A 21,378-nucleotide genomic window follows, 5' to 3' on the forward strand; every position below is an offset into this window, starting at 1 on the left:
CTTATCTGTTTCAGCCAAAGGATAAGTTAAATCCACCAACATTTTATCTGAAATTAGAAATTACATTTTTAAGGTTTTGTTTCATAGAAGAAAAAACAACAATATAAAAGGAGTATGTCTATAATAACCAGTAGCCTTAATACATAAAATTATATGAAACTTATACATAAAATAATAATAAAATAACTATTAACATACACCAGATTTGCATGTTCCATAATAAAGTGAAATACGTAGCGCAGTGGGCTAACATAACGATCCCCTCCCACATTTTTCTTTACATTATCGCCTTCCCTCCTCCCGGATGAACGAACTGACCAATAAATGACAGGTTTTTTTAATCTTTTAAATAATTTTTCATTTTAATAGCGGAAAGCTGTCTATGATACGATGCGATAAATAACCATTGTTGCACAGATACGCTTTTGCCTTACCAACATACAGACCTTAGCTTAAGACGATCATATTTCTAAATTTTAAGTGCGTATTTTCTTAAATTAATCCCCTAATGAAAAGAAAAAAAACTTCATATAATTTGACACATTTATATAAAACATACATCTAGAATTCATCAATAAATCAAATATGAAATAATGCTTATTTTAAAATTTAAAATATCTGGTTTTATCAGGTAGGAAGGGGATATTGGACTGTAAATTTAATAGACCCCAAATGTTTTTTATAAAAAATTTATATCATTCATCATTGGCTTAAAAACCTTGGAGACTTTTAGCAAATCTTGATTAGGTGGTATAAACTAGCAGTGTCAAAACTTATCCAACATTATATTACTTTGAAGCTACAAAAGTGGTAATTTTGTTAGGGGTGTATATGTATAACAATTTTTAGTTTATTGTCTTATCCCTTTAGATCCCTGGATTTTATCCACATTCCACATCATATTTTCTAACGTAGCTCAGCTACTCAATAAATAGCCTCTGTCTGTACGTCCTTCCGTCTGAGGAAGACATTCTTGTTTATTGACGGATTTGAAATTTGTATAACTAACAAATATGTGCAATATTTTCGATACCTGCCAAAATTTAATGTATTGTCCATTCCTAAAACAATTAAAAACCATAAAATGGCTAAAAGAATAATTCACTATATAATAACTGTACTCTACTATTCTGTCTATGTTATATCTTATTATTGCTTCGCTACTTATACACATTACTTTTCTTGTTTTTCTTAAAAAGTAGCATAATCAATATTAGATTTTAATTTGCAAAAATAATGGCTTTTTCTTTTCTCAAATTCTGCATTAAAATTTATTTTCTGCTTTTAGATTAAAATTATAAGTTTTTTTGTTTTAAATATAAGACATATATGTAATTGTACATATCCAATTATGAAATAGGTAAATCTATTTGGTACTTAGATGACCTATCATGGTAATCCATAGAATTACATGTCCTCATATAAAAGTAATAGGATGTTTTTTTTGTTATTTGTTTGTCTCATGTGTGTACCGAAGGATCTCCTTAGCTGCTTAACCTATATGGTTCTCCTTTACAATGCAACTTCTCCAGGAAAGGTTTATAACTTTTTTGGTGAGGGTAACACCAACCTTCCAACATAAAATGCCCCCCCCCCCCCAATTTTTTACTTTTCAAAAACTGAAACTGAAAATGAGGGAATTGAAATTTCCCCCTTTTCTAACCCAAGTGACCTACAGTACAATCTAATTTGAACGGATAGCTCGTTTATTATATCTGTTAATAACATTATTCTTCTGAATTTTTAAATATTGATCCCTTCAGCGATGAGACAATATGGTCTAAGCGGAGAATTAAAAGTCTTAAAATGTAAGTATGTCCAAATTGAAATCCTGTATTTAAGTATGGTTGGTTATAAACGATTTTCATTATTCCTCTATATTTGTTAGTGTTCTTTAATGCAATTTGTTGACCTGTGCTTTAATGGGTGTTGTCATCCTGGTTAAGTTTATTATTTCACACAGCAAGAAATATTAGTTCTTATCATTAACAAGAGATGTCGCAATGTTGACATATTTTATGTTGCTGATAGTTTGTATGGAAGGATCTTTAGCTTTCTCATCCCATTCTCTCATCAGTAAAATCTCCTGAAATAATAATATAATTAAGCAGCTTCTCTATAAATATACTAGCAGTTTTTCACTAGCATCTAGGGGCCCTGTATTTAAATCGGTAGGAAAAAAATGAACAATTTCTCAAAACCATTCTTGAAATAAATAAAATAAAATAATGTAGAACTATCCGAAGACCTATATGAGTCTTTTCTAAAATGGAGAAGGTCCTCTATAAGGGGTTTATTTAATTACCACGTACCTCTAATAAATTTTGTAACACCTGATTTTGGCGTTTGAACTATGCCCCCCCCCCAAAAAAAAAAAAAAAGTTGAATAAATATTTGTGGGAGGTGGGAGTTATTTCCAACTCTAGGGCGAAGTGGATAAAAAAAATAATCTATATAGAAGTAAAAGAAACTGTTCAATGCATCTAAATTTTAAATGAAGTTTTAAAACGACTTTATATAAAAAATCTAAATCATTGGATAAGATTACTCTTTTTTGATAATCGTATTTTGGTACTTTTAGGTTTTCTCACTTAAAATAATAAAAACAATTCTGATTTCTTATATAAAATTATATTTAATGAAAACAGACTCATTAAAAAAAAAATATTTAACAAGGATGACAAAAGCCATAAGTATCGAAGCACAGTAATTAAAAATACAAAGTAGAACAATGTCTGTCCGTTTTAAGTTTAAGATCTCGGTAACCGCTGAACTGATTGGGCTTTACTCTTCAAGAAATATAGCTACTGTTCCTGTGGTGGTTTAACGCTATTTTCTTGGGGGTTGGGACACCTAACCCATAAAAAAATACCCCACCCCCCCAAAAAAAATTTTATTTTATTTTATGTAAGCAAAATCAAATAAGGGGGTGGGGTGAACCCCACTACATCATTGGGCGAAAAGGGGACTTCCCATTACCTCTCATGGCTAAACCCCTAGTCGTTGTTATAATAGACAGACGAATGGACAAATTAGATTAAATGCTCAATGCTCGCTCATCCAGATTCATATTTGTGGAAAAGTGTAAAAATAATATTATTATTATTGATTTTTATTTTTCTTACGATTTATTCTCCTTAATTTTTGTTATAAGAAAACAAGGATAACAACATTCATAAATAGCGAAGCACAAAAAATCATGAATGGACAAATAGACCACCAAAGAAAATCACGAAATCTTTATAATAGAATAAATTCTAATGCCTTCAAAGCATGACCAACAGACATACGGATTACGGATTAAACAATACAAAGTATAGGAATCATCACTTAAAATTTTAGCAGTCTCTAATAGTAGCAGAGAAAATAACACTTTCCCCATAACGTTACGGACACGCAGATGTACTGACTGACATACGGAAAGACAAAGAGTATAATAGAGAAGCTTCGCTGCTAGCAAGAAATAGTAAGTAGAGTAGGTCATAAAATGACAGAACTGTAGATTAGAATTCTCTTTTAAAACTTATAGAAATTTTCTTTAAATGAAGCTTTTCTGATTTTAAGGCTTGTCTAAGCTTCTATGACGGGTTGTTTTTTTAGGATAAAATCTTTTTTGTTTTTGTTTTAGGGTAGATTATCCACCATTTGCTAAAAACATGTTTTCTCACTGTTTAAAATTTAAATCATAAGTGATTTCACTGGTCAATTTATAGTTATGACTGTATATCTCAAAGTATAAATGTATACTTTAGAAAAAGAAAAGAAAAGTGTTATTTCATCTTCATATATCCTAATTTGCCTCCACTCTTTCTGGTAGTCGAATGTAACAATTTCTCTAAAACATTCCAATATCTTTTTTAACAAGAAATTCATTTTAACTTTGGCTAGGTATATTAAAACAATAATAAATAATCTGACTGGCGGAAAATTTGAAGGTATACCTTACAATGTGGGTCTTGTTCAAAGAGCGTAGCTTCTTCCTGAGTCATTGCTCCGCCCTGGCACACTAGGGTTCCTAAATAGATAGATACAGCTGAGTCATTGGTCCGCCCTGGCACACTAAGGTTCCTAAATAGATAGATACAGCTGAGTCATTGGTCCGCCCTGGCACACTAAGGTTCCTAAATAGATAAATACAGCTGAGTCATTGGTCCGCCCTGGCACACTAAGGTTCCTAAATAGATAAATACAGCTGAGTCATTGGTCCGCCCTGGCACACTAGGGTTCCTAAATAGATAGATACAGCTGAGTCATTGGTCCGCCCTGGCACACTAGGGTTCCTAAATAGATAGATACAGCTGAGTCATTGGTCCGCCCTGGCACACTAGGGTTCCTAAATAGATAAATACAGCTGAGTCATTGGTCCGCCCTGGCACACTAGGGTTCCTAAATAGATAAATACAGCTGAGTCATTGGTCCGCCCTGGCACACTAGGGTTCCTAAATAGATAAATACAGCTGAGTCATTGGTCCGCCCTGGCACACTAGGGTTCCTAAATAGATAGATACAGCTGAGTCATTGGTCCGCCCTGGCACACTAGGGTTCCTAAATAGATAAATACAGCTGAGTCATTGGTCCGCCCTGGCACACTAGGGTTCCTAAATAGATAGATACAGCTGACCAATAATAAATAATTAATAAAAGGAAGGGGTGAAGCGTGAATAAAAACAACCTCCTATAATATCAATTCTAAATATATTTTTTGTCTGTATAGCTAAGATTTAAATACCTTCTAAACCTATTTAGTTTAAGATCTCTTATTTTTAGATTTTAGTCTTAGGCAGGTTTTAGGCTATTTTCTATGTAAGAACAAAGGAGATGAAGGGAATATGTAAGCAACAAGACAAACAGAAGGACTTATTGAGATGTAAAGTAGATTATCAGTGATTATATTAGGTTGTTTAGCCGCTTATATAGCAGTTGAGAATTACAGACTTGTGGACAGACTTACAAAGGTTATAGAGTATTAATCAGGGATTTATAGGGATAAGACAATGAACGATAAATTGAGGTACAACCCAAATAGAGATACACAAAATTACCCTTTCTGTTAACGCTTAACTTAATACACCAACCAATCAAAATTCTCTAACGTCCCCAAAGTTGTTAAGACAATGAATAAGAAAATGTTGTTATAAAACTTTGGAGACTAGTGTAATAAACAACTTATTCTCCAATCCCTCTCTGGAATTAATGCTGCTCAAAAGAGGACAATTTTATATTAATAACCAATCAGAAACCATACAATGTACAAGGAATAAGAGGAATATTTATAAAAGAGTATGTAATCTTTCTAGATAGATTGGAAGATTTTTTCTTGAAGGATAACTACTCCATGATTAAAAAATTCACTCATTCTTTGCCTTAAAAACTATGGAAACTTTTACAAAATCCTGACTTTCTTAGTAAGAGCGTCATTGTTTCGCAATATTCTGGAAAATTTGGCTCAAGCTTCCAGTCAAATTCACTTATTAGGTCATACTATTATAAACCTTTGGGTACTAGTGTAATAAACAGCCCAATGTCCCCTTCCTCCCTGATCTATTATCCATTTCCTCCCTGATATTACAAACGTGAATATACTCCTCTCTTTATACGGTTTCAATATCTTATGAAACATATATTACTTTGAAGCCGGCTGTGAAAAAAAGTGGCTTCGAAAATGAGAGAATATATGCTATTAAGTAAAATTTCTTAGCATTTATATAGTAAAACTCCATATATAAATTTAAAGCCGGCTGCAAGATTTTTGGAACTTTTGGTGATTTTTTCACATATATATTTCAATAAATTCCTTTGATTAATTACCATTCTCAGATTTCGAGGAAAATAATTTTTTTTTTAAATAAGGGAAAATCAATAAAAATAAATTTTTCAAATTATTAAGTTAAAAAATCACTAAACTTGTCATGATCGCTTCTAGTTTGGTAGTTTACCTAAAATGACTTTTTGAACCATAAAACCTAACTTTCTTGTTTATTGACCAATTTCAACCAATATTTTTTATTTCACCTGGAAATTCATTGGAGATTCCAAATCTGATATCGTATTTTACCTAAAATGACTATTTGAACCATTAAATCCAACTTTCTTGTTTATTGACCAATTTCAACCATTTTTTTCCCTTTCACCAGGAAATTCATTGAAGATTACAAATCTAATATCGTAGTTTACCCAAAATGACTATTTGAACCATTAAATCCAACTTTCTTGTTTATTAGCCAATTTCAACAAATTTTTTTTCCTTTCACATGGAAATTCATTGGAGATTACAAATCTGATATCGTAGTTTACCCAAAATGACTATTTGAACCATTAAATCCAACTTTCTTGTTTATTAGCCAATTTCAACAAAAAAATTTTCCTTTCACATGGAAATTCATTAGAGATTACAAATCTGATATCGTAGTTTACCTAAAATGACTCCCTGAACCACTAAACCCTACTTCTTTGTTTATGGACTGATTTCAACCATTTTTTTTCTTTTACCTGGAAATACATTGGAGATTACAAATCTGATATCGTAGTTTACCTAGATTGACTCTCTGAACCACTAAACTCAACTTCCTTGTTTATGAACACAGTAATAGTGTCTGACTGATTATGACGTAACAAAAAAATTAGCCAATGAGAGGCCACTATAAATTTTACCATTGGTCAATAACGGCCTCTCATTGGCTATTTTTTTTTTGTTACGTCATAATCAGTCAGACACTATTACTGTGTTCCTTGTTTATGGACTGATTTCAACAAATAAAAATTTCTTTCACCAAGAAAATCATTGACGATTCTAATTCTGATATCATAGTTTACCTAAAATGATTTTCGAAACCACTTAATACAATTTCCTTTTTTTATGGACTAATTTCAAGGATAGGTTAGGTTAGGTAAAGATAAGATTTACCACGCAGTGTTAGGAAAGAGGTTTGGTTAGTGCCCCGTAGAGTTAACCCCTCCATGTAGGGGCTATAAATAAGAAAAATTACCATTTTGGACAAAGAATGTTGTCATCCTTGTTTAAAAATAACTGACCCTTCCCTTCTTTCTTTTGTTAAATTAGGACAGTCATGCCAATAAAAGCGAAGCTAAAAAAATCAGGTTGCCTAACAAACAACATTTTTGTATTTTTAGCAGGAAAGCTACTGTATAAATCCAAAACTCAATCTCCAACGTGATTTTTTCTCGGCTCCTATTCCAAAAAACAAGGACAATGGCAGACCAAACGAACATTAACACTTGTAGAGGCCAGAACTGAATATTCAGATCATAAATGTATAAAAGTCAATGCATAATTGCAAGTATTTTTTTTAAAAACTACTTAAATACAGGAAAATGTTTAAGTAATTAAGTAATAATTAAACTAAAAGAAGTCAATCATTTTGTTGCCCTTAAAACCCGCCTTAAAAAAAAGAAGAATGTAAATATGTTTAATAAAGAATTTGTTCAATGCTTTGATTAATTGCTTAACAGTTACTTGGGATGTAGGTTGTAAAAAGATGTCACTTAATTCCCAAGAGGGTAACTTTTAAAAGATTTTTTTCTCAAAAGATATCCATGGATATAGAGAAGAGTAAATGGACAAGGAATAATTGCATAATATTTAGTAACTTGAATATATTTACATTCTTCATAATATAACCTAATTGGCATCTCATTTAACTCTTAACCGACGGGTCCCTTGTCCCACCTTAATCGGTCATTGGGGGGGGGGGGGTTGAATGCCCCCCCCCCTATTATCTCAGTTCATTTCAGACCCACAGTACGTCAAAGTCAAATTTTGCTTCCTTCACCCTTTTATTTAACAACCTTTGTTTTAAATATTATAATTACTTTATTTACATTCCTATAAATCTCCCCTTTTCTCTTTTTATTGCTTATCATTTTTTTCCTGAAAAATAAACCCTTTCCACTAAAAATCCTCAGAAAAAATCTGTTAAAAAATACAAATTACAATTTTCTTGAGGCAAATACAAATATGTAGTAACAAAGCTTACTGTTGACTTTTTTCATTGATATAAACAGAATAAAAATCTAATGTTAATGGGCAGGCAGTTTTTAAAAGCGAAGCTTTTCTATAATTAGGGTCGGTCCGTCCGTCCGTCTTTTTTCGTTAAGTTAGGCATGTTAGAATTGTCCTATCGATTTCAAACTTTGTATGGCGATTTCTTTAGTAGTTAGGTACGATCTAGAAAGCGTAGCAACTCTATAATCATTACCAAAAATGTCCGTATGTTCATTTTAAACATGTTGATTTTTTAAAAGTGAAGCTTTTCTACATTTTTGGTCAGTCCGTCCGTCCGTCCGTAACGGATAGCTTTTTTCATTAATTTAGGCATGTTAGAATTGTCCTATCGATTTCAAACTTTGCATGGTGATTTTTGTAGTAGTTAGGTACGATCTAGAAAGCGTAGCAACTCTATAATCATTACCAAAATATCCGTACGTTCATGTTGATTTTTTACTTTTTTAACAACAATTTTTTATGTGATCTAATTATCCGATTGATCTGATTTTTTGTATACTAATTCCTGGCACAACAAAGTACAATATTATAAGCGAAGCAACTCTATAATTAAGTCCTAAAAATGTAAGTATGTCCATAAACAGAAGTTTTGCAACAAATTTACGTATTATTTTGTCAAAACTTATCGTTTTAAAACATACAGGTTTTTCACTGTTTTTGAAAACATTTTTGTATGATATAATTATTGAAATATACATGTTAGAATTATCTTATCGATTTCAAACTTTGCATGGCGATTCCTGTAGTAGTTAGGTACGATTTAGAAAGCAACTCTATGCTCGTTACCAGAATGTCCGTACGTCCATTTTAAACATGTAGATTTTTTAACATTTTTAACAACAATTTTTTATGTGATAAAATCATCCGATTAATCTAATTTTTGAACTACTGGTGCCTATTACAATAAGGTACAATATTTTGAGCGAAGCATCTTTATAATCAAGTCTCAAAAATGTCAGTATGTCCTTAAACAGAAGTTTTGTAACAAATTTACGTATAATTTTGTCAAAACTTATATATTAATATTTTGTATATTCAGTTCTGACACTCTACAAGAGGTAATGTTTGTCTATCATACCGTTTCAGAGCTTCGCTTTTATGAATGTTGTCATCCTTGTTCATTAAATATTAATGTGTTGGGATTCATATATCCCAATCCAATAGATTCAAATCAATTCGTAAAATTAGTAAAACCAACTTTGATGTCAAATAACATATCTTAACCCCTTACAGTCGGGCCCATTGCCGCACCTTAATCAGTGGGGGGGGGGGCGTTCAACGCCCTCCTGCCTATTATCTCAGTTCCTATTAGAGCTAGAGGGCTAAAAATTTTTGTGCAAGTCCCATGTGTTATGATGAATTTTAAGATGTTTAAGTCAAAAAAATATTTTTGCTCTTTACCTGGATGACCCTGCCAGGTTTGCTGGCATCCTGTGCCCTCCAGGATGGAGATATTCAAAAAATTCCAACTCTCAGTTATGTGTCATACCCAAACTTAAAAAGTCAAGCAGTTTGGGCTCTTTATCTTTCACACACAGAAAATGAGATAAAAAAAACCGGATGGGGGGGCGTTCAACGCCCCCCCCCCCCCGACCGTTAAGGGTTAAAAGCTTTGATAATATATTTCTTATTTTTAACATTATGTGTAAATGATTTATGTTTTCTGTTCCCTCTTATGTTTCTAATAGATAATATTTCAATAAGATTGTTCTTGTTATTTATTTGTTTATGTTATTTGTTAAATTTAAATATCTTGTCAACAATTTTTCCTTTAAACAAGGATGACAACATCCTTAAAAGTAAAACTTATAAATGACAAACGAGCCTAATGAAATCAACGTATTTCACAATCAACTTTGTTTAGAACCAAAAAGCTGTATAAAATAAACCAAAATTTATGTGTTTTTCTAGTTAGAATGATCTTTAAATTCACTGCATCAATTTTTCTTCAGCTTTCATGGAAGGTTTTATTTGATTTATACTGGATCATATTGGTTAAACTGTATTACCCCTCACAACACAAATAAATACTTTTTTCATTCCAAATTTTAAATTAAAAAGGATAAAAAAAATTATGAGTGCTCAATATGCATTTAAATTTTCTTTTAAAAATATTGATAATCCTAACAAAATTGTTCTTGTTATTTAAAATTACCGACAAAACAAATGCTAAAGTAGCTGATTACCAAATTTTGAAGAATAAAAAAATAAAAATAAAAAAAACAACAATGACGGTCAGACTGACTTTTTGCAGGTTTTTGGATATTTTTATATTTTTCACATTTTTCCCCATACCTATGGTGTTTATGGTCCAATTTTCAAAATTTTTCAGTTAAAGATATTGAAATTAAATTTCTGGCGTTTTAAGAAAAGAAACAATGGCGGCAAAACCGCCTTTCAGCAGGTCTTTGGCTATTTTTATATGTTTGACATATTTCCCCAATTTTGGTCCAATTTTAAAACTTTTTTGCATTGACAGTTTCAAAATATTTTTTCCCATTGTTATGTGCATCTAGTATGTAATTTATTTTAACCGTCTTCATCATACAAAATAAAAAAGTTTCGTGTTTATTTTCTCCAAGAAATCTATTCTTGATTTCAATAAATACACTTTAAATCTACTTCTACGTATTCACATCCAAAAAAATTTTGTGCTTCGCTACTTATGGATGTTGTCATCCTTGTTTAAATAGCATTTAAACCTTATAACTTACTTACTTGTATGTCTTGTCACTCTAATAAGGTATTTAGAAAAATGTATTTACTCGGCTACTATATAAAGTAGACATCTGAAATTGGACACAGGCCAATGAGCATCTTCAACCAAATTTGTTTGCTTTTCTATAAAGATTTGGATCAAGGAAAGAAAATGAGTAGGGGGTTTCGTCGTATTTTCACAGTAACTTTTGATAGGTTTTTTTAGATTAGGTAAATGTTAATGATTGTCCATCAGGGTTACAACCCTCCGCCATGGCTAGAAATAGCAGAAAAGCTACTGTGAAATTACGATGTAACCCGTTTTCTTTCTATGATTTAAAGATTTTTGTATTCATGTTCATGTTGTCATCCTTGTTTTTAGTAGCGAAGCTACTCTATAATTCACAATGTCCGTCCGTCTGTCCGTCCGTAATTAATGAATTGGGGGAAACGTGATTTTCTCGGCTCATATAAAAGATAGAGAGCTGAAATTTTTTTACAACATTCCCATCATTAAGGAGCTCAATTAACTATAAAACAAATATGATGGTCGGACTGCTTTTAAGCAGGTTTTAGGCTATTTTTATATTTTCCAAATTTAACCCATATCTTTAGTGTTTGTGGTCGATTTTCAAAATTTTTTCAGTTAAAGATATCAAAATTAAATTTCCCATCATTTGAAGAAAACAACAATGACGGTCAGGCTGCCTTTTTGCAGGTTTTTGGCTATTTTTATACTTTTCACATTTTTCCCCATATCTTTGGTGTTTATGGTCCAATTTTCAAAAACTTTTCAGTTAAAGATATTAAAGTTAAATTTCTTGCGTTTTAAAAAAGAAACAATGGCGGCCAAACTGCCTTTTAGCAGGTTTTTGGCTATTTTTATATGTTTGACATATTTCCCCATATCTTTGGTATTTTTTGTCCACTTTTTAAAACTTTTTTGCATTTTTTCCCATTGTTTTGTGCATCTAGTATGTAATTTACTTTAACCGTCTTCATCATACAAAATAAAACAAGATTTCGTGTTTATTTTCTTCAATAAATCTATTCTTGATTTTAATAAATTCACTTTAGATCTACTTCTATATATTCCCATCCACAATTTTTTGTGCTTCGCTACTTATGGGTGTTGTCATCCTTGTTGTTTTATTACTAAGCAAATAATTTATTATAATTATAAGATAAAGCCTTTTTTTAAATTTCAAATACAATAATATTGAAACAAATGATAAATAATTAAAATAGTTAATTTTAAGATTTTACAGTTAGGGAGTTGAATCCATTTTCATATAAGCAGAAATATAATCTATGATTACGGTTTTGACTCTCTAAGAAACGTAATCTACCATTCCACTTTCCCCTCTCTTGGTGATGATATCATCAAGTTCAACGCCGATACGATTTTTGAAATGTACCATTCCACTTTCAATAGAGGCGAAACTGGAGGGTACATTTATCAGTGTATTCATAAACATTGATTTCCTTATTTAAATCGACATAATAGTAATGGTATATTCTAGTTTTTTTTTTATTTTACATAACATTTTTGAATTATAAATAGTATTTAATACACTACGATTAACATAATTTAGAAATAGTATGTATGATTTCAATCATGTCGATGTTAAAAGTGTAAACCACCATTCCAGTTTCGCCTCTCTTAAAAGTGGAATGGTACATTTCAAAAATCGTATTGGCATTGGTGATATCATCACCAAGAGAGGGGAAAGTGGAATGGCAGATTACGTTTTTTAGTGGGTCAAAACCGTAATCATAGATTACTGCTTTATGTTAAAGATTAAATGTGTATTTATTTGAGTTTTATAAGAAAAGTAAACAAGGATGCCAACATCCATAAGTAGCAAAGCACAAAAAAACATGGATTTACAATTGAAAAAGGTAAAGCTCGTAAATATTCAGATACTAGTGATGCTATATTAATAAATGTGCCCCACAGTGATATAATTGTTTAATAGCAGCTGTGTAAATCTAATTATCAAGATAGCGTTACAGACGAACAGACAAAGTGATTGAGTAAAAGAAGTTATTATAAAGAAAAAGCATGTAAGAGACCGAAAAGTTGGCAATTTAGACTGCGTCAATTCTAAGGTTTCTTGACTGTCAGTCAATGTATTCTTAATGAATGTAGACTGTTGGTTGTATTGATAATCTCTTACTATAGAGTAGCTACGCTAATGAAAGTAGAACAATTACTAAAATGCGATAAAGCAAAAAATATATTGCTACTTTGTTATCTTATTTGTTTCACCTTTCTTGTAAACTATTTGTATATTTTTCGTTCATTCAATTAATAATTGTTCTTTTCATATGGTTAATACTAATAGTAAGGTTTTAATTTCAATCCATATGATTATAGTAACAAGTAACAATATCTAAAAGTAGCGCAGCAATTACAAGAAAATAAGAAAAACAGCAGTAAATTGTTAGTGATCAAGTAAGGCATATTTAGAAAACGTTTACTTGTTATATTAAAGATATTAAACATTTCGTGACAACGCCTCTTAAAGAGAACTGGTTTTAATCCAGCGGATATTAATCAGTTTCGAGGTCATACTTGAATATCTATTCCTAACTATAATCAAACTTTAATAAAATTTGAAAATTAATGTTAAATTTTACTCTTAAACATCAAGATTGAACACATTCAAAAGTAGCAAAGCATTTAAAACAAATAAGTAAATTTCTAAATAATCATATCTTCTTAATTTTAATTCTATAAAATAAATAACAAGACCAATTGATTAATATACTAACCAACAAATAAGACTTGAAAAGAAGCTGTGCTTCTTAAAACCGTTAATGGTTTTATTTTTTCATATTTTTAGGTATTTTTTGTAATTGAGGGTTTCCGTCTAAACGTTAAAAGTTTAAATCTTTTAAAAAATTAGTATTTTATTACAATACAGATAGTTGAGGTGCAATTAAAAATGTCCTGTGATCGATTACCTCTAAAAACCCGTTTTATGTGTTTTCTTTTGTGCATTATTGGATTTTGGGTGTATTAGATTATTCATAGGCCTTGCAGGCATAATGTGTTCAGCTGTTTGGCAGCTAGAGTACTTTAAAGTTCATAGATTTTTGGAAAGACAATTGATACTAGGATCGAACATTTCATCGTGAACTGCACTAGATCCATACATACACTATTACGCATTAGCATTTTAATCAGCCAGCTATGAGAAGAAAGACAACTTTAAAATGTATCATATTTACAGAATAAAAGATTAATAGTTTGTTGTTAAACTTTGAATCTACAATTTATAGGGAAGCTTTAGATTAGTCCAGCTCATATTTTAAGCAATTCGTATTCAAGGGGAATGAAACAACTAAAAAACTAAAAAAACATACCCCCCACTTCCTAAAGATTTATCCACAGCCTTTTAAAACTTGATTTTTGAAAAATCTAAGATTGTGCCCTAACTTTTCAACCAATTGAGCTAGAAATCAAGTTTTCTTCACCATTTCTCAACGGATTGAGCTAGAATCGATGTTAAGGTGTCTAAATGAGCGTATTAATGAGCCTGACATATTCTCTTTAGCAAAGTTCTCTCTCAGATATTTCGATACGATTGTCGCGGTAAGGCTCATTTTGCACTTTGAAAGCGAAATTAGACTTTGACCTACTTATAGTCGGAAATTCGTTGACAAACAGGGGACTTGCAGAAATTTTTTTAGCCCTCTAGCTCTAATAGAGCTGAGATAATAAGGGGGGGGGGGGCGCACTTACAGTTCTAACTTACAGTTTCTACTAATTTGGGGATTACTGAGGATGTATATCAACTTATCTCACGTTGTCTTATCTTATCCCTTTAGCTCCCTGAATTTAAATACAACCCCCCTTATTCATTTGCTATTTTGAAATAATTGAAATTGATTAACCAACCATCTAATCTTTAGGGATAAGACAATGGATGCAAAAAATATGGACGTTCATTCATTACAATCTTAAAAACCCCTTCTGTAGATGAAAAAATAAGGTTAAAAAGTTTGGACTCAAAATTTAACATGGATGATAACATCCATAAGTAGCGAAGCACAAAATCTATTATGAAATAAACAGACGGACAATGTGAGATATATTCAAATAAATATGCAATAACTTAAAATCATGAAACCTTAAAATTAAAAAATTGCAAAAATAGCTAATAACCTGCTAAACAGCGGTCCGACTGCCATGGATATTTTTCGAAAAACGAGGGGAAGTTCAATTTTAATATTCTTAACTACAAAAATTTAGAATATCGTACCATAAACACCAAAGATATGGAAAAATATAAAAATAGTCAAAAACCTGCTAAAAGCCTGGTCTAAAAATATGTACATGCCGATGAAGAAGACCTAATGAAAGTCCCTAAATTAGATAGAACGTGGTTATAAAACTTTGGGAACCATTTCATGATTTTAATATACTTTCCCTGTGAATCTTATTATAGATTATTAGCGTAGATAAGTTCGATAATGCTAACATTATTTTATTGCCAAATTTATAGAGAGATAGGGGATAATTGACTGTAAGTTACCCAAAGTTTTATAGCCAAGTTTTCTTATTTGGTGGGTATTTATTAGTTTTCCATTTGTTGATTTCAACAAGTAGTGTCCAAACTGCTAACCAATAATTTTAATGTAAAAAGATTGGGTAATTTTTTATCTTTGGATATGTATTATGTACATCAATTATCGCCCATTGTCTTTTTCCTTAAGTCAGTGTTTTTATTCCTAACAAATTAATAGAAATTATTAAAATGATGCAGCATGTATTATTATTATGCCTGTTACTTATCAAATCGTCTATTTTTAAAAACTAAATAAAATATTATTGAAAATGCAATTTTGTTTAATTTCAGAGGCTTGTAATAAGTCAATATCTACAATAACCTATGCTAGGGGCGCAGCTGTAAGATTTTAAAAGTGAAGCAAATTTCAATAGTCTACATGTGAAAAACAGTTGGACTATTTAGATTAATTAGCTGTGCTTCAAAAAAGAAAACAAATCATAAAACTTGACACCTTTTGGACATGAACATAAAATCTAAAAATTAATCAATGCTGTGTGCGTGTTTTTAAAGAGTAGTTAAAGTAATTACAGGGTAGCTTCCTTTCTAAACTAGAAGATAATTCCTGATAAAAAGAAGTGCAAACAATGTGTGATAATTTGGTATTTTATTCATTTATATTTAATTTCTGTAGTAAAACTGTGATATTAATTCATTGCTTTTTCTTCCATTATTTGTTTCTCGCCACATACACACACACACACACACAGACCTCCTTTGCGTTCAGAATTTAATCCTTGAGAAAAAAAAGAGTGATAAACAAGTATGACAACATTCATAAAAGCAAAGAGAGTTAATAGTTAGATTAAAAGCTATAATTATTTTATTTCTTTCTTAAACGTCTAAACAGAGAGAAAGAGAGAGTGAGAAAATGAGATAGAGAAAGAGATAGAGAAAGAGAGTGAAAGAAAGAGATAGAGAAAGAGAGTGAAAGAAAGAGATAAAAGGAGATGAAAAGAAAGAGAGAAGAAGATAATTATTAAGTGAAAGAAAGAAATTTTTTTGAATGTAGGGCCTTACAATAAAGTAACAAGATGTTTGTCTGTTTGTCTATCTGTTAGTCTGTCTGTCTGTTTGCCTGTTTGTCGGTCTGTACATAAGGATATTGCTAACCACTGAGCCGTTATGGTTCTCCTTTACAGGAAAGTTTTACATAAGTCCAAAGAATGAAAATATATTAAGAAACAAGGATGATAAAAGCCATAAATACAGAGCTGAATAAAATGACGGGAATATGAACAAAAATAGTAAAGTGACATAGGGAGGGATGGAGGAGACATTCGGCAAAAAATTGCACTTGTACTGAAAGTTTTTTAACCAAGTAATTTTATTCGTTGGCACAAAAGCTTTAGGTACTGTTATAAATTCTGTTTGGTTGGTTTCAATTACTATTACTGTCCAAACTTTTAAATCAATAATTTTTATATGCCGTCACAGAGAAATCTTATTCATAATGATTTGGAATGTATATTTATTGAAAAATTCTTATCCTTTTGATAGTCGCTCATTCGCTGGTTTAAAAACTATTGTGAATTTCTTCATATATAATTACGTTGCACATCAATTTACTCCATTGTCTTATCCCTTAGAATCCTTGTTTTAGCATTATTCAAAATTGTCTTTGGGTCTATAATTAAGTATTTAAATAGGTAAAAACTAGCAGATATCATATAGTTGCTATTATGCCTATGTGCTACAGGCATGGATATAGAATACGTGTATATTGTGACATATGAATTTTGTCGTCAATTTAGGTTGCTAATATAGTCCTCAGATATAAGTCAAAATCTTAAATAATAATTAAACAAGGATGACAATATCTATAAAAGCAAAGCTCTCAAATCAGAAGGAAGGACAAACGAACAGTGACTCTTGTTAAGTGTCAGAACTTAATAAGCAGATCATTAATTTCTAAGTCAAACGAAATTGTCCATAACTTGCAAAAGTGAAAGGACATTCTTTCATTTTTAGGATTTAATTACAGAGTTGCCTCGCTCATAATACTTTGAATGGCTTTCCTAAGAATCATTATTTCAAAACTCAGATGAATAGGATAATCATATCATACAAAAAATTGTTGTCAAATGTTAAAAAATCGGGATGTTTTAAATTGACGTATGGACTTTCTGGTAACGATTATATAGAGTTGCTACGCTTTATAAATTTTACCTATCTGTCATAAGAATCATTACATTATGCAAAGTTTGAAATCGATAGGATAATTCTAACATGTACATGGTGATTCAGAAAAAACTGCGTTTTCCGTTTTTCTGACACAACCAGAAGGAATACAGAAAAAATGATTAAATGTCCTTGTTATTGTAAAAAGGTACATCAAATTTGTAAAAGGTGTTTTTCATTATCTCTAAAAATGCGGCCTCTATGATAGGTACATAGTTTCAAAAAATGCTTTATGTGAAAAATTTTATGCCAGAAAAATTAAGGTAACTCTTCTATTTTGTATAAGAAAAATCTAAAAATTTCAATATTAATTTAGAAAAAGGTCTAAGAAAAAAGATTTACAGTACATTGTTTCTATTTGGAAAAGCAACTCGTATAAAGAAAAGATTCTCTTTAGAGTAAAATGCTTATATATCAATCAAAATCTAAATTTTTAGATTTTAAACCGAACAACTTTATAATAGCAAAAAAACTAATAAAAAGCACCCTTAATGATAGGAATGTTGACAAAAAGTTTCAATCGTGTATCTTGAATAGGACCTGAGAAAATCACTTTTCCCCCACTTCGTGTCTGATGGACAGACAGACATTTGGAATTAAAGTACCATCGATCCAGATTTTTTTTTGTTTTCATGTAAACATAATTGTCGATATTATGTAAGCCAAGCCACGAACACTTTTATTAAAGCTATTAAGTAAATATAAACTTTTAAAATTGCATATCTATAGATTGTCAACAAGAATGGCTGGGTATAAAGATCCAGGTTCTTTATACTTTGTCTGTCAGTTCGTCAGTCAGTCATTCCTTAACTTTATAGGTGAAATGTGATTTTCTTGGCTGCTATTGAAGATAGACCACTAAAATTTAAAGTGAATATTTCTATGGCATATGAACATCTAATATCTATACATTGTTTTGTCTGTCTGTCTGTCGTTCATGTTTCAAAACGTTAGTTTTTAAAGTTTCGTGATTTACTTGGTTTTTTGCATATTGTATCTCTTAATTTTTTCATTTTTATAAGAACTGAATATCTGCTCTTTGACTCCTTGTCTGTTTGTCAACTCAATGATAATGTTCTGCGTATTAAGCCAGTTTTTATCTTAATTCAATTTAAAGAATTTGAATTTGTTATAGTGTTTTAACTATTAACAGTCGGGCCCTTTGCCGCACCTTTATCAGTCGGGGGAGAAGGGGAGGGTATTATCTCAGTTTCTATTAGAGCTAGAGGGCTAAAAATTGTTGTGCAAGTCCCTTGTTTGATAATGAATTTCCGTGGGTCATTATTAAATTTCGCCTCCATCACCCTTTTATTTAACAACCTTTGATTTGAGGTCTTTTTTTACTTCAAAAATTTAAACGGCTGTAATTTTCTTATTTTTGAAGCTAAAAAAAACAGTTTTTTCAGAAAAATGTTTTTCTTTATGTATATTTCATATTAGAAATCTCAAAGCATAAATTTCCACGACGGTAGCTGTACTTGGCAAAATTATCCTTAATTTTATTCCAAAATTGCATAAATACAGGATACTTTATTTAGGTCTTAAATTCGATTTTAGGACTTAATTATAGAGTTGCCTCGCTAATGATATCATACTTAGTTGTCATAAACATCATTATTCAAAAAATCAAATTAACAGGATAATCTACAGAAGAAGTAATTTTGTTTATCATCATTGGGGATGTACATCAATTTATTCGCCATTGGTTATTCGCCCCTTAGATCCCCAAAAGCTTAATCTTTTTATTTGATCTTTTTTGTATGTTTTCTCTTTCTTAGAAAATGGATTTTTTCTCTATCCCTTTCTCTTTTTCTATCTAACATACTATCTTTATCTCTCTCACTTTTTATCTCTCTTTCTATCTCTCTCTCACTTTTTCTCTATCTTTCTATCTCTCTCTCTGTCCTTTTTTTTCTCCCTTTCCTTTTCTTTCTCTCTGCCTATCTCTCTCTTTCTCTCTCTATTTCTCTCTTTATCTCTCACTCTCTCTCTCCCTCTCTTTCTTTCTCTCTTACGCTCTCTCTTTCTTTCTCCTTTTGTCGTTCTCTCTCTCTCTAACGTTCTCTTTATCTCTCTTTCTCTCTGTTATGGTATCGCAAATTATAAAACTAAAAAAAAATAAAGCATGAATAGCAACTCCATGAAAAACTCTTTAAACTAATTATTTAAATTCTTCCTCTTTCTATCTCTCTTACTCTCTCCCTTTCTTTCTCTCTATCTCACTATCTTTATACATCAATTTATACGTAAGAACCTGCAATCTATCAAAAAAAGTCTATTTTTCTCTCACTTTATTATTACCTCCGTCATGAAGGAGGTCAGCTAGATTAAAATGGACCCCAGAATCGGAATCTACGACCCCAAATTGTATGGAATTATGGTCTTCAATATTTCATATAGGCCCTATGGGGGTTATAATATCCAAAACCAAATGTAAGGAGCAAACTCTCAATCAATGTTTTCTTTGTATATAGTTATACAAGTTACTTTTCTCAATCAAGGATGACCACATCCATAAAAGCGAAGCTCTGAAAACAGGAGGACAAACGAACACTAACAGAACTGAATAATCAGAATATAAGTGTAAAAAAGTGAACACAAAATTGTAAGTAAATTTGTTTAAATACCGCAAAATACTGAATAATGTTTAAGGACATACTTACATTTTTAGGACTTGATTAAAGAGATGATTCGCTTATAATATTGTACTTTGTTGTCCTAGGAATCAGTATTCAAAATAATCAGATCAATCGGATAATTATATCATATAATTATAAAGCTATCCGGACGGACAGATCAACCCTAATCATAGAAAAGATCTATAAGCTAATTGTATCAATAGATGTAAAAAAAATGCATCAATGATGAGTTTCAGTATTCAAAATAATCAGATCAATCGGATAATTATATCATATAATTATAAAGCTATCCGGACGGACAGATCAACCCTAATCATAGAAAAGATCTATAAGCTAATTGTATCAATAGATGTAAAAAAAATGCATCAATGTTTGAGTTACAAAATAACAGCACAATTATCCAGAAATAATATGCTAATCAATTTTACCTAAATATCATTAACACCAATTTCTTGGCAGGTTTTTTTTGTCTGAAGCTTACGATTTCAACAACTTATTAAGTTTTCCTTTTAGGAAAGCTTAATATGGTTTTGGGGTGATTTAGGCTATTTTATTTTTAAATCCGAAGCATTTCTATAATTAGGGTTAATCCGTACGTTCGGAATATATAGCTTTTTTTGTTATTTAGGCATATTAGAATTGTCCTATCATTTTATGGTGATTCCTGTAGTGGTCAGGTACGATTTAGAAAGCATAGCAACTCCTTAATTGTTACCAGAATGTCCGTACTGATTACTAGGACAATAAAGTACGAGATGATCTTTAATTTTTCAACAACAATTTTGGGATACTGATTACTAGAATAACAAAGTACAATGAAATTTTTTTTGAAAAAATGCTTAAATACGTTATGATGTTAAAGGACATACTTACTTTTTTACTTGATTTTAGAGATGCTTTGCTTATAACATTGTACTTTGTTGTCCTAGTAATCCCAAAAATCAGATCAGTTGGATAATCATATCACATAAAAATGTGTTGTTAAAAAAGTTAAAAATGAACATGTTTAAAATGGACGTAAAGACAATCTGCTAACAATTAAGGAGTTGCTACGCTTTCTCTATCGTACCTAAGTACTACAGGAATCACCATGCAAATATCTATTTTAATAATTATATCATACGATAATGTTTTCAAATAAAGTAAAAAACCTGCATGTTTTAAATGGATATATGGACTTTCTGGTAACGATTATATAGTTGCTATGCTTTCTAAATTGTACCTATATAATAAATCATCATGCAAGGTTTGAAATTGATAG

The 21,378-nt window shown here is 30.8% G+C and overlaps 2 protein-coding genes across 2 annotated transcripts in view; both read right to left on the reverse strand.

Annotated features, from left to right (window-relative positions):
- LOC145326862 (isatin hydrolase-like) overlaps nt 1-21,378 on the reverse strand; it is a 44,601-nt gene that overhangs the window by 18,601 nt on the left and 4,622 nt on the right. The window contains exons 2-3 of the mRNA XM_080170297.1: nt 3,942-4,015; nt 1-2,086 (exon numbers count right to left, since the gene is read on the reverse strand). Of these exons, the coding sequence (XP_080026423.1) occupies nt 1-42 (42 nt within the window). The 5' untranslated portion in view covers nt 43-2,086; nt 3,942-4,015. The remainder of the gene's footprint in view (nt 2,087-3,941; nt 4,016-21,378) is intronic.
- LOC145326594 (2-amino-1-hydroxyethylphosphonate dioxygenase (glycine-forming)-like) overlaps nt 1,973-21,378 on the reverse strand; it is a 27,597-nt gene continuing 8,191 nt past the window's right edge. Inside the window, exons 7-8 of the mRNA XM_080169965.1 lie at nt 3,942-4,015; nt 1,973-2,086 (exon numbers count right to left, since the gene is read on the reverse strand). Coding sequence (XP_080026091.1) covers nt 1,973-2,086; nt 3,942-4,015 — 188 coding nt within the window. The remainder of the gene's footprint in view (nt 2,087-3,941; nt 4,016-21,378) is intronic.

Source organism: Acartia tonsa, chromosome 8 (genome assembly GCF_053477335.1).
Source record: "Acartia tonsa isolate MP-2025a chromosome 8, ASM5347733v1, whole genome shotgun sequence".
NCBI lineage: Eukaryota > Metazoa > Arthropoda > Copepoda > Calanoida > Acartiidae > Acartia > Acartia tonsa.